The sequence below is a fragment of the Camelus bactrianus genome, chromosome 2, assembly GCF_048773025.1.
Source record: "Camelus bactrianus isolate YW-2024 breed Bactrian camel chromosome 2, ASM4877302v1, whole genome shotgun sequence".
Classification (NCBI taxonomy): Eukaryota; Metazoa; Chordata; class Mammalia; order Artiodactyla; family Camelidae; genus Camelus; species Camelus bactrianus.
The window spans coordinates 126,655,927-126,668,584 of NC_133540.1; the positions used below are offsets into that span (position 1 = coordinate 126,655,927).

The 12,658-nt window shown below is 32.8% G+C and overlaps 1 protein-coding gene across 11 annotated transcripts in view; it reads right to left on the bottom strand.

Moving 5' to 3' along the window:
- The window catches only part of CPEB2 (cytoplasmic polyadenylation element binding protein 2), a 68,802-nt gene that overhangs the window by 28,711 nt on the left and 27,433 nt on the right, over positions 1-12,658 (bottom strand). For 4 of the 11 annotated variants that reach the window (XM_074350039.1, XM_074350059.1, XM_074350069.1 and 1 more), the window contains 2 exons: positions 9,829-9,879; positions 2,849-2,872 (listed from right to left, as the gene is read on the bottom strand). The exons of 3 other annotated variants lie outside the window; for them this stretch is intronic. In XM_074350039.1, coding sequence (XP_074206140.1) covers positions 2,849-2,872; positions 9,829-9,879 — 75 coding nt within the window. The remainder of the gene's footprint in view (positions 1-2,848; positions 2,873-9,828; positions 9,880-12,658) is intronic. 4 more of the 11 variants (XM_074350048.1, XM_074350079.1, XM_074350089.1 and 1 more) reach the window with 1 other exon arrangement.

Genomic DNA, 12,658 nt, shown 5'->3' on the forward strand with positions numbered 1-12,658 from the left:
AACCTCCACCCTACTCCAACCCCAGACCAGTATGTTCATTCTCAGAATGGAATAAACATTGAACAGACAATACATGAAAAAGATAGATGTGAGAGTCCTCCTCCTTTCTAATCCTGGCCCCCAGGCAGCTCTGAAGTAGAACTCTTTATGGCTCCCAGGGTACAGAGATACATAGGAGTAGGGGCAGGTTCCAACTGAAAAGCAGGGAAAGAAATCTTTTTTTCTTAACTACTTTCAGTATAACTAAATTTTGGTTATTTCTAAGGTATATTTCATATATTAATATCTACAGCCAGTTTGGTTTAAAGTTCTTATATTGACATTATTAAGGATACTAAAATACATAAATTCATTTTGGTAGTAATTTGATTTTATTATAGTCATGCAGGAAATCTTTTAAATGAAAACAGCTACTCTGTGCCTGGACTTAAAGTTAAGTCAAAGGTGACAAGAGTAAAAAGAAAAAAATAGTTCTTCCTAAACTGGACTATAAAGTCAAAATGCCTTGGGAAAATAATACTGTCCACCCACCACAAAGAGAAATGTCTTATTTTTTGGCAAAAAATATGTCAACTCAGTGTGACATATCCACATCAACAGATCTGATGTGTATGAGTTTTTTTTTTTTTTTTTGGAAGAGAAAAATGACTAAATAAATGAATAAATGGACTTTCTTTGACAGACCAAATCTAAAACATGAAACCCATAAAAGGGTCCTTGGCAGTTAAAAGGTTATCAGTGTGGTACTCATAACATCTAGCATAGAAAGAAGAAAAAAATAAGTAGAAAATAGGAGGAGAGCCAGGCTACTTCTAGCCCTTTCTGAGTCATTCCTTTGGTATGTGTGTGTGTGTGTTTTTTAATGTCATTACTTAGTGTGTTAAAGTACTTTCAAATTCAAATAAAATCTCTCAATAGCTATTTCTAATGGGTATACTTTTCATCTGACTATCAAATCCAAAATTTTAAAAGCAGATTCCTACTATTCACAGAGGACCAAACAAAAAGTTACGGATGTCATACAATTTGAGAGGAAAATTCAGGTGTTATCCCCCCATACTGAGCCAAATAAGTGTGACAACTGTCAGTTCTGCCCTAAAGATGGCTTCTACTGAAAGCCTTAAACACGTGTGAGAAGTCTTCTTTCTTTCAATGCTGGGAGGCAGGTCTAAAGTAGAGGAAATCTTAATGGCTCCCAGAGGATAGAGGTATATGAGTAGTAGCAACTTCCTATCTAAAGGCAGAATTTTTCACTTTTTCTTAATGGTATAATCACAGTCTACAATTGGTGAACTGAGATAAAAGAAGATAAACAACATGACTTTCCTATACTTTGCTCCTAAGAACTCCGTAAGTCATGATACTTACATTGGAGTATGTCAAAGCAGATTAAGTATAAATCAATAAGGTTAAAAGATGAAAAGTGTGTAAAAAGAAAAGAATCCTAAATTGCTCTACAGTTACAAAAATACCTAAAAATCACAGACTGGTAAATGGATTTTTTTTCAAGAGAATTGAAGCTCCATATTAAAACAGCAAAGTGAAAATTTTAGATCTATGGATTAGATCACTAATGACCCATAGATCTGAAAACAGGCACTAAAATTTTCAACTTACCCCCCCTTTCTCTCATTGCTAATAACAATTTTTGGCAAGTTATTCAGCTTTAGTGTTCTAAGTTTTGAGTTTCTATATCCTCTAATTTTTTAGTTAGAAAACTAAAGAACCAAGAGATTCAGAGAAGTATTTGAAGAAATCAGATTCTAAAAATGAAGTTACATTCCAGCAATGTGAAATACAAAACTGGAAATGCTACTCACAAATATCAAATACTAGTTTCTGTGGTCAATGGTGACAAATGATTTTGCTTGTCTGTTTTCAAAGAAACACACTCACGACAAGATAAAAAGAAACCGAAGCACTGGCCATATATAAGCTTTATCAAAAGGCACTATTATCACTGTCTCTCTTCCACGGCTCAAGGGAGATTTTAGGGGTCAAGGAAAATCCTTTTATTTAGGTTGGCACTTACAACAACTATATAAATAGTATGATCAATGGTCACTTAGAGGGTAAGCTAGTGGTGTGAAGTTACTTTTGCTTCTTCTCATCCCATCATCTCATCTATTTTCCCTACCTCAATTTTTGCATGGAAAAGATAAGTAAAGTTTAAGCCCAGAAAATGTCAGCTGCTTTCCTGAAGCTGAATAGTACAGCGTCACACAGTCCTCGCTTTTTCCTTAAGATCAGAACTCTGAGGGGAAGACTTCTGCGGGAGAGAGAAAGTGTGTGTGTGCGAGTGCACGTGCGTGCGTGGTGTTAGAGGGAGGGAGAAAAGACTGTATTCTTGGAAGACAGAGAAATATCAGTAACATGATTTCTATATATCAGTGTTAACAATAATGCTTGGTATTTGTTATTTTTACCTGGGTCAAACACAAAACTAATAAACTAGAATTATAAATTATACACCATAGATAAGACAGTTACAGATTGAGAAAGCAGAAAAATCATATTGCATGTCACTTTCACTAGTATTTATTAAACACATTTCTTAAGCAAACTATAAATAGCAAGTTTATTTTAAAAGATACACAAATAACTTTAAAAAATAGTTAAAATTTGGACAGTTTAAAATGAAAAAAATTAAATAACCATATTAGTATGAAAATGTATTTTAAAGGTTAAGATATTTAGGATTCAGAACTTTGACAAGTGCTCAAATCAAAATGCAATTTTTTTGTGAGTTTCCAAACATTGCATAATAAATCTGGGGTAATTAATTATAACATTGGTCAGTAAAACCCAATTAGAAACAGTTATACCATAGCAAACAGAAATGAATTACCTCGTCTTCGCCCATAACTCCTTGCTGCATGTAAACAAAGGACAAATTGTAAAATGTCAGAACTAAAAATAGGCCCACATATACAAATATTTATGATATGAAAAGCTATGTGGGCATCTGGAAATTAGTGCTACTTTGTTTTACGAGCTACCACAATGTCATCATATAACATCTGCATGGTGTTTAATATTTAAAAAGCACTTCTATTATATATGTATCATCTGAACTTCATAAAAACTGTGAAATTAATAGGAAATACATAATTTATTCTCATTTGTGTTAATAAATATTTGTTTCATCTGATCAGGATAGGAATAGGTAACACTTTATGGTTAAATGGCATTCTGAACAATTTTCCCAATGAATAGAAACCACTTGAATTAAATCCTTATTTTTCTACTTATCACAAAGAGTGACATAGCATGTACTGTTCAACAAGTACCTATTCAGATCCTATTCACCTTATACCAAGCCCTGAATGGAAAACGTAACTGGAAGACATAGAAGTGTGAAAAGATGTAAACGGTATTAAACCTCTGAAGCCCGTAGAGCTTAAATGGATAGAATGCAAAGATATCAACCCATGTTCAAACTTGCTTAGCTGAAGAAATGATTACTGATATACTATAGCTGATAATGCTTTCAGTCTTTTTGGTACATTTTATAACGGCTGTCTAAGTGTTTATAAGTCTCTTCCTCCAGAGTAGGAGGGATTCAGATACAAATTATTAGTATCATCGAAGAATAGTACATTTGTTGAATATTGTAAGAGTATAAAGCAGGAAATATTTCCATCTATGTTACTAGCAGTTTACATAATTCCTTATGGAGAAAAAAATACTGCAATTTATTTTTCATAAGAAAGTACCAGTTTGATAAAATTCACAACTTGTTTTAAAATAACTCCTCCTCCAAATCTGAGTATACAATGAGTATTTCTACTGTAATTAGCATATGAAATCAAGGCAGTAAACCAAAAAACCACTGTCAAAATTAAGATCTTGATTCATGTTACAGAATTTTTTAGGCCTGGGAAAAATTTAATATTGAATAAATCTCAAATCAAAATATGTAATAAAAGTTGTTAGAAATGAAGTCTCTCCAAAAGTATAAAATTTAAAGATAAAAAGAAAACATTTCACATCATTAAATACATTCTATTATAGAGATTTTACAAGATATATTTTTAATTTTATACTAAGGCTTTAATACAGAGAAGTATGCCTACAAGGTGAGGACACAGCATTAGTTACCTGATAATACAAGGGAGGAAAAACAAACTTGCCAACTCTTTACCACCTACATTTAAGGAATAAGTCAATAAATACAAGGGTTACATCAGAGTCTTTTATATAAAATAACTTCATTTGCATCTCTGCCATTCTACTATGTATTAGCTGATATGCTGCTGCGTGTGTGTGTGTGTGTTTGTGTGTGTGTATAGCTTACCTGACCTTTATTAGTTTAGGGTGAGGGTAGGGGTAGAAGTGGCATTTAGAATTCTGTTGTCTAGGTCTTCTAAGACTTACACAGGCCTTTAAAAAAAACAGTGTCTTAAAGAGATGAGAGATCAGCTGTGGAAAATCAGACAGCAGGAATTTTAAAAGGAGCTATATGAAGAGGCTATAGAAGAATGAATTCCCCTGAAGTCTTAATAGTTGTATTAAGCATAGAAACGGTCAACAGGCCCAGAAACACTTTACAGCACAAGTCTTAGAAGTTGGGCTTCCTGTTTATCCTTAGGCCTGATCTAATGGCATTAATCCAGTATAAATCTGCTTTGGAGAATTTCATTCAAGGGTTTAGAGGGTCGAACATTTATAAAGCAAATGAAACTGCTTTCATCAAACTTAAAGTATGAATTATGATGAAGTAATAATATGCAACATAATTCATGACCTAATGAGAAAATTAATGACTTCATAACCAGTTTACGTTCTTAGCTGAGGCTATTCAATACTAAAATAGTGAAAATATGTACAAATGTTCACAGAATCTTAGGTTTCATCTCATTCCTGGGCTTGAACACATTATTTAAAAAATTTCTCCAACTATCTCATACCTGAGGAATTTTAGAATCCTGCAAAGAGTTATTCTGCTTATTTTTTGGACAACTCTCAGATTCCAAGTCTCTACATAACCAAAAATAGATCTGACTGCAGATGAAGCTAAACCATGTGAAACATTTCCTAGTCCCTGTCATGAAAATAACCAATCTGCTACCATCATGCTTAACAGTGGTGTGTGTGCTCACTTTTCTACCAGTATTTCTATGTGAATTTCAGGTATATGTTCCACCATAACTATGAATCAGAATTATCAGAAATCCTCAGTGAGAAAAGAAAATCATTAAATTACTAGTATTCATTATGCTTTAATCAAAATTAAATTATTATATAAAATACTATATTTAGAATATTAAATTTCAGGTACATAAATTTTTTAAAGCATTATAAAAAAGTGAAGAATTGGCTATTTAACATACATATGTAAATATATATATGTGCATGTGTGTTAAAATATATATTATATACATTTATACTTATGTATACATTTTTTTTTTTTTAATGGAGGAAATAAGAAGAATGTGAGAAAAGCCTGAAAACCTTTCCTATACAACTGACTTTACAGTTTGGTCCTGCGTTACAAATGATCTTATTTAGGTTCCAACTCACAGCTACTAAAAAAGAAATAGGATGATTCTAACATTCTAACATTAAGACCTTTGTGCCCTGAGGTATTGACTCTTAGCTACAGTTGTGGTACCTGAATTACTTCAGCTGTAGGAAGGGATAGGTAAACATATCAAATCAACTAGAAATATTTAAAGGTTAAAGTTCTTTAACGGTGAAACCAAAGACATTCTTTTCACTCTAAAAAGCCAAAAGTAAGGAGATACACTCCCCAAATCGTAATTCTTTTCAAGATCCAAAATAAATCTGCTATTATCTACTTCACTTACATCAGGATAAAAAAAGAACTGATTGTATACTCATATTTCCTATTTTCATGACTTTATATACTTAATACAATTTCATTACTGAGTACTGAGTATCTTAATTAAAAGATACACATAACTTCCCCGCAAAGCAGAGCAAGTTCTTGATTACAAACATGGCTGTGTGTGGCTAATCACAACAAATGTGCATTTCAAATCAGCTTGCTAATACTAACCCCCATACTTCTGCTCTGTACCCCTTTTCAAAAAAATTATATGTACTAATTTCCCTTGGGTGACATATGAAGAGAGTACAGTTATCTCTATACAGAAATAGAAACAAATACTCAAATGATACCTCATTTTGTATTCTTCCTTACTATTACGGAAATCTTTGTAATTATTTATTTATTTTTTTATTATTGATAATAAAAAGTTTAAGATTTATACGCTTAGAAATATAAACATTAAAGCTGTCATTCTAACAGACAGTAAAACCTTTGGTTTTCAGACAATCTACTCATTCTTATATAATAACGTGGCTTCCTGAAAGTGCTTCTGGATGTTAAATATGGATTCTTCTACGGCATTAGAATTATTCAAAAGTGGCAGTGTCCCCTAGCCAATTCCACTAGATTTCAAATTGAATTGAAGAACACAATCTGTTCAACAGTAAAAGCTTATCTGCAGTTATATTTTTATGGCATTTTTTTGTTAAAAATTCAAAATAATTTTTTAACAATTTCATGAGACTTAAAAATGTGGGATTATAACTCATTTTTTTTATATCTCAGTAAACAGAGGCTCAGAGTTAAAGCATCTGCCAGGGGTACTTCGTAGTTTTACCTAGTTTAACTAACTTCCTGACCTTTACTCCATTCCTTGTTTATCCCTTAAATAAATATTTACACATTCAACCATAATGCTAATTAACCAGGAAGGTAGATTCACAAAACCTTTACAATGTTTGCCTTATCTTCATGACAACTATACTCATATTTATATATTCTTCTTTTTAAATGGATTCAAGTCTAGCACCACTGTAATATCACAGATTTCTGCCAATTCTGTATTTTCTAAGGAATGTTCTTAAACTGTAATAGTCCTGTGTTTATTTTAATGTGTGTTTGTGCACCATCAAAAATCACCTTGGGTACCAGAAGGGGCAAATGTACCACACGTTAGGAAACGCTGCTTGCGAAGTCAATTTATTTTACTGACTATAATTTTGTCCCTATACAGCTTCTTCCACATGGTTCTAGCTTGGCTTTCTGAAACAATATAAAACAAACCTCCTTTGTTCACTATACAGAGCAGCCTTCATATTTTCAAATAGTTGAAAATATCAGTTATGTCTTTTCTTAATTTTATATTCTCCAAACAGATCCAACTCTTATCAGCTATTGACGGGACATGATTTTTATTCTTTCAGAGTCATTTTAGTCACTGTTCATCACACATTGCCACAACTAACTTTCACTTTCAGGAACTGTTCTAAAGACTTTACATGAATAAATTCACTCACTTCTCACAACGACCTCCGGAGGCAGGTAGCATGCTGTCTCTCTTTTACACATGAGGACTCTGAGTCCAAGGGAAGTTAGGTAAGCTGCCCAAGGTCACACAGCTAGAAATAGCAAACTTGGGTTTAAACCCAGATAACCTTGGTCCATAGTCTGTGGTACCAATCACCATGTACTACTACTAAACCACCACACACACACACAAAAATACTAACGTATAATTTATTACCAATATTGGTTTTCAAAGTTAATATTAGCTATGCTTGTTGGTTAAGTAATAGAACTTAATCAACTGCCTAATAGTCAAATCTGTGACATACTATAAAACAATTTAAAAAGCAAGTCTATGTACTGAGATGCGACAATTTCTTCAGTCAATAATATTTAATAATTAGTATAGGCAGAGGTTTTATATAAATATCACTTATTTCCATTTTTGTCTTCAATAACCTTGATGTCTACAAAAAATTATCTAAATCTTTAATATTCAAATATTTCCTTACCCTATAAATATATCTAATTTTCTGCTTCTTGCTTTCCCTCTTAACCAACGATCCCAAATAAGCAACATATTTTTTTTCTCTTTGGATCAAATTCTTTCCACTGACCTAAACACATATTGATGTTCTAGTTTCATTATCATTTCCCCCCCAGTCCTTTGCCAGAAGTTCAGAATTTCTAGGATGGCTTCCATACAGTACTGAGTACGCACTGTAGCACTAAAGTGACAGACTGTGAAAAATGCTCACCTAATAAAAAAAAAAAGCAGATTTGTCCACAAGATGCAACTCTTGCCTGAAACAAAATATGCTTGTGTCTACTACGTGATGAATCACTTTCAACCTAACACCTAGATTATTTATAAGGGCTTTAGGCAACTGATGAAATCAATTAGTTTAATAATGTTTAGCGTAACCAAAAGTATAAGCTGTAAAAACAGTGTGGCTACTAAGTTCTTTACTCACACAAAAGACACATTCTATTGTGATTACAATATACTTCTGAATCATCCTACTTTACTATGTATTCAGCAGTCTAAGAACATCTGTGAATGATCTAACAAATTATCTCATACAGTACTTTCCTTCAGATGGATTTTAATAGAATACGTGAAACATGTTAATTCAAATTTTTCAACTGAACTGCTTTTTTTTAGAAGTTAAAATAGAAATGTGAATGATCTATCTTTACCACACAGAATGTTGCAAAAGAAAAGAATCTAAGGAAGTTAGGATCCATATATAAATAACTTATCATTACCCAAAGCTATAATTATTTTATAAATCAAGCCATGAGAATAATAAAACTTACAATCTATTTTGTTTGTAAACTTAATTTCAGCAATATAATTTTTAGTCATAGATTTAGAGTTCAGAGACCAGCTAGCTACTCAAACAATATGGTTTTTTAATTCCATGGTAGAAAAAAAGTTGACGAAGAAGTCCTGGAATGTAATTTCCACTGCCTTTCTGGTTAAGGTCTATGGAAACACTGTAATTCCCTGAATTCATATATGTGGACTACTAGACCACTGTAAGGTCTAGCCTGAACATGGCTTCAGCCATGTATACACAGTCTGGCCCCACTGTTAGCACCCTGACAATTCTACCTCTAACCATCCTTGAAGATCCTCACTAATCGATAATCCACTGCTTAGACTAGGATAGCATGTGGTAGGAAACTCAATACAAAAGAGTCAAATGTTGAATGAACCAATCAATCACCTCACTTAATGCTCTGCTTCAACCTTTCTCTAATTCCAAAATCCCATCTATCTTGACAATCTCCTAGGTAGCCTGGACTTAATTCCTATCTTTTTATCTTTCCTTAATACTAGTTTTTACTTAACACTAGAGTTCACATGGTCTAGCTTTCCACTGGCCTTTTTTTCAGCCTTTGTTCGTCAACTTCATTGCCATCTTTCTTCAACAAAGCTTTAGTTGAATACAATCTTTGTTCAAAAGATAGAAAGGAATTTAATGAAAGTCTATTTTTCACCAGAGTGAAATTCACTGTGTAAACTTTACAGCTAGGAAAAATTAAGTTACTGTGACTCCCATATTTCTACAGTCACCAGTATATTCCTTAGTTGAACATAAACACAGGTGCTCTACTAAGTAACACATTCTATGTACTTTGCAAACAGCATCTCATTTAATTCTCATAATGAACTTTGAGATTGTTACTATTTCACAGAAGGGAAACTAAGGCTCACAGAAGTTACTTGACCAAGGTAATAAAGCAAACTAGAAAGCCAATATTCAAACTCAGAACTGTCTCCAAAGTCTATGGTCACTGAATTAAATCATACTGTCACAAATACACTTCAGTGGTTACTCTGCCAGTGAGAATACACTCAAACTTGTAATTCTGCCTTTTGTACAGGAAGAGTTGTAGCTTTGTTTTCCTACTTATAAAATGATTAACTTGTGTGTATGGAGAAGGCTTAGAGAAACATGTATTCAATCATTTTTATTTATATAAATCAATTGGAAACAAAATGTTTTTATAAAACTTACCATTTAACATCAACAGATTGTCAGTTCCTGGATGTGGATAGTTCAATCGACCTTTAAAAAGACAGGAAAGGGAAGTTTGAAAGATTATAGAACTATGTGAAAAGCAAAAAAGGGAAAGGGGGTAAGGAGGAGAATATTACTGAGAACAGTTCAGTTCTTAAGGAATAAAAATTACTGTTTAGCACAAAGTATATTTACTAAAACTATCTCTGAAAGTTGAAAACAAAAACAAAAAACAGTTAACTTTAGTCTTAGATTATAAGAGCACAATGTGACATGAGAGCAATGCTTACAGAATAAAGCTTATTTTTTAAAATATGAAAAGAATGTAGGTATCCTAGTCTTTCAAACTTAATATAGGATATATTACAGGATATTATAGGATAACATAGGATGTGAAAGTTTAAAAAGTATTTTCGAAGCTGTTTGTAATTCTCTCTACAGGTATCTAAAATTTGAAGGAAAGACACATCCTTAAATAAAAACCCCACCAAAATATTAAAATAAAAAATAAGCAGCAAAAACTCATCACAACTTGCCACTGAATTCAGTATGATTTTACAAGTTGTACTTAAATAAAGGAGTTTAATAAAAACATCTTAATTGTTTTATTGCAAATGATACTGGAAATTTACACTCATTCAAAGTCTAGAAATGACTTAAAAATAAAACTATAAAAAATGAAAATAATAAAGCTTAAGAGCATAGTATCTCCTTTGAGTTATTTTTCATTGAAGAGTTTTGTATATACTAAATGCAGAAAGGACAACAGTAGTATATACTGCTGTGGAAGAGAAAAAAGGGATGCACAAACATACTGTGGTTTATCCAGCAGTTTTACATCATAAAATTTGTTTGACTAAATGTCAACAGTGAGGATGATCATTGTTTTTAGTCCATTAAAATATAGGATTTTTCTCTAATGCCTGCCTCTCTGATAGAATATTAGAAAGACACATTAAAATCCACTTAGAAAACTACTAAAAATTAAGTATCTGTGAGACTGCAGTTTAGCAACTTTCAGCATAGCCCTTCAAAAGACACTATGATAGCATATAATGCATTGACAGCAGAAGGGTGACCAATAAATATCTGAATGGATGTGACATAATTAATAAGGAATTCAGATTAACTGCATCTACCTTTACCACTTCATCAAGTACTGTATACTCTAAGGGTCCTTTATTGTATCCAAATATCGCATACAAAAGAGACTGTCTATTGGCTTTAATTATGAAGTTAAAGAATTTGATCATCTACTAGTACAAGAGCAAGTGGCAAAGATAATCCAATTTTGACATTAAAATATAGATGGATAATGTGCATATATACACACACATTATATATATATGTATACACACACACAAAGCATGTATATATACACCTATACATACAAACACACTTCATCTGGGCTCTAATTTAACTATAGCACATTTTATTTTCAGACTCAACATAGTTAAACAAAATAAATGTTTCTGTCCTTCAAAGAACAATTTACCACCACCTACTCCTGAGTTTCATGCAGCATACTGGTTAACTAAATTAGCTCTTAAATATAGCTGTCATACTCTAAAAACATACAAATAAGTTCATTGTCGTGATACTTTAGTATGGAGTGAAAAACAGGAGAGTGTGTACAAAAGGCACAAGATATAAAGAGTTAGGAAGCAGACCTTTCTTAACTGGATCTCAACAGCATGGAACATTACTTTGTTTGAAGGATCATAGTTTATTTTGGAAATGGGCCTATTTTTCTTGTTGCAGACGACCAAATTTAGAGACTGATTTAAGGCTATGAAAAAAAAATCACTGTTACTCATTGAGATTGAAAATTAAAATCCCTACAAAAGTGGCAACCTGCATTGCTCTGTTCAGTGTAACAAGTTCATTACAGCTTGTTTGTATACTGACAGTGTAGGATACAAAGATGAGTGAGATACAATCTCTGCTTATGAAGTGGTAGGGGAGACAGACACAAATACACAATTTCAATAAACTCTGCCAAGTGTGAAAAAGAGTTATGCAGAGTATGCCATATAAAAAGCACAGAGGGGTGTTTAACCAAGTGCAGGGGTTCAAGCAAGACTGCCAAGGGAAGTAAACTACGAAGAGCTGTAAGCCTAGCTCCACTGCAAAGGACCCTCAGCTTTGAATGGCCACATAATGATCCTCCAACAATTTCATTGTTCACTTTATTTATCCCAAGACACAGGTAACAGGAAATTTTCATTACTAATAATCTTTTCACTTCTTGGCTCTGAATGGACTTAAAAGGCACACCTTAGGTGGAAACTTCAAACAACAAATACCTATTTGCAAATATGTTCTAAAATATAATTCTCCAAAGAAGAAAACCTCTCCGTATAACTAATAAAATACTCAGAACTAAATAAGCAATTTAGGCTCATTTTAAAGTTATCCAATTACTTTCCCTCTACCACAGTGAAATATTAGTGCATCTTTACGTGTTAAATTTTACAGTTATATTTTACATGGAATAGTATTAAAATTACTTCATTAAGAATCTGTCAATTGACAGTAACAACACTGGAGGGCTTAACGATGAGCCATTTCTAAGTTCATTTCATTTTCTAAGTTCTTTGAAACCAATTATTTAAACCTCGCAACAGTCCTGTGAGCTAGGTAGTGTTATCCTCCCAGCTGAAGATAACCTTTGCCACAGAAAGTTTAACAGCTTGCCCAAGGTTACACCACCAGCAGGTAGCACTGGTAGGATTCCATGCAGGCAGATTAGCGCCCTACTCTTAGTCACTCTCTTCTATGACTTCCTAGCTAATAACAATCTGGGGAAAAGGATGTATGGTCGGTT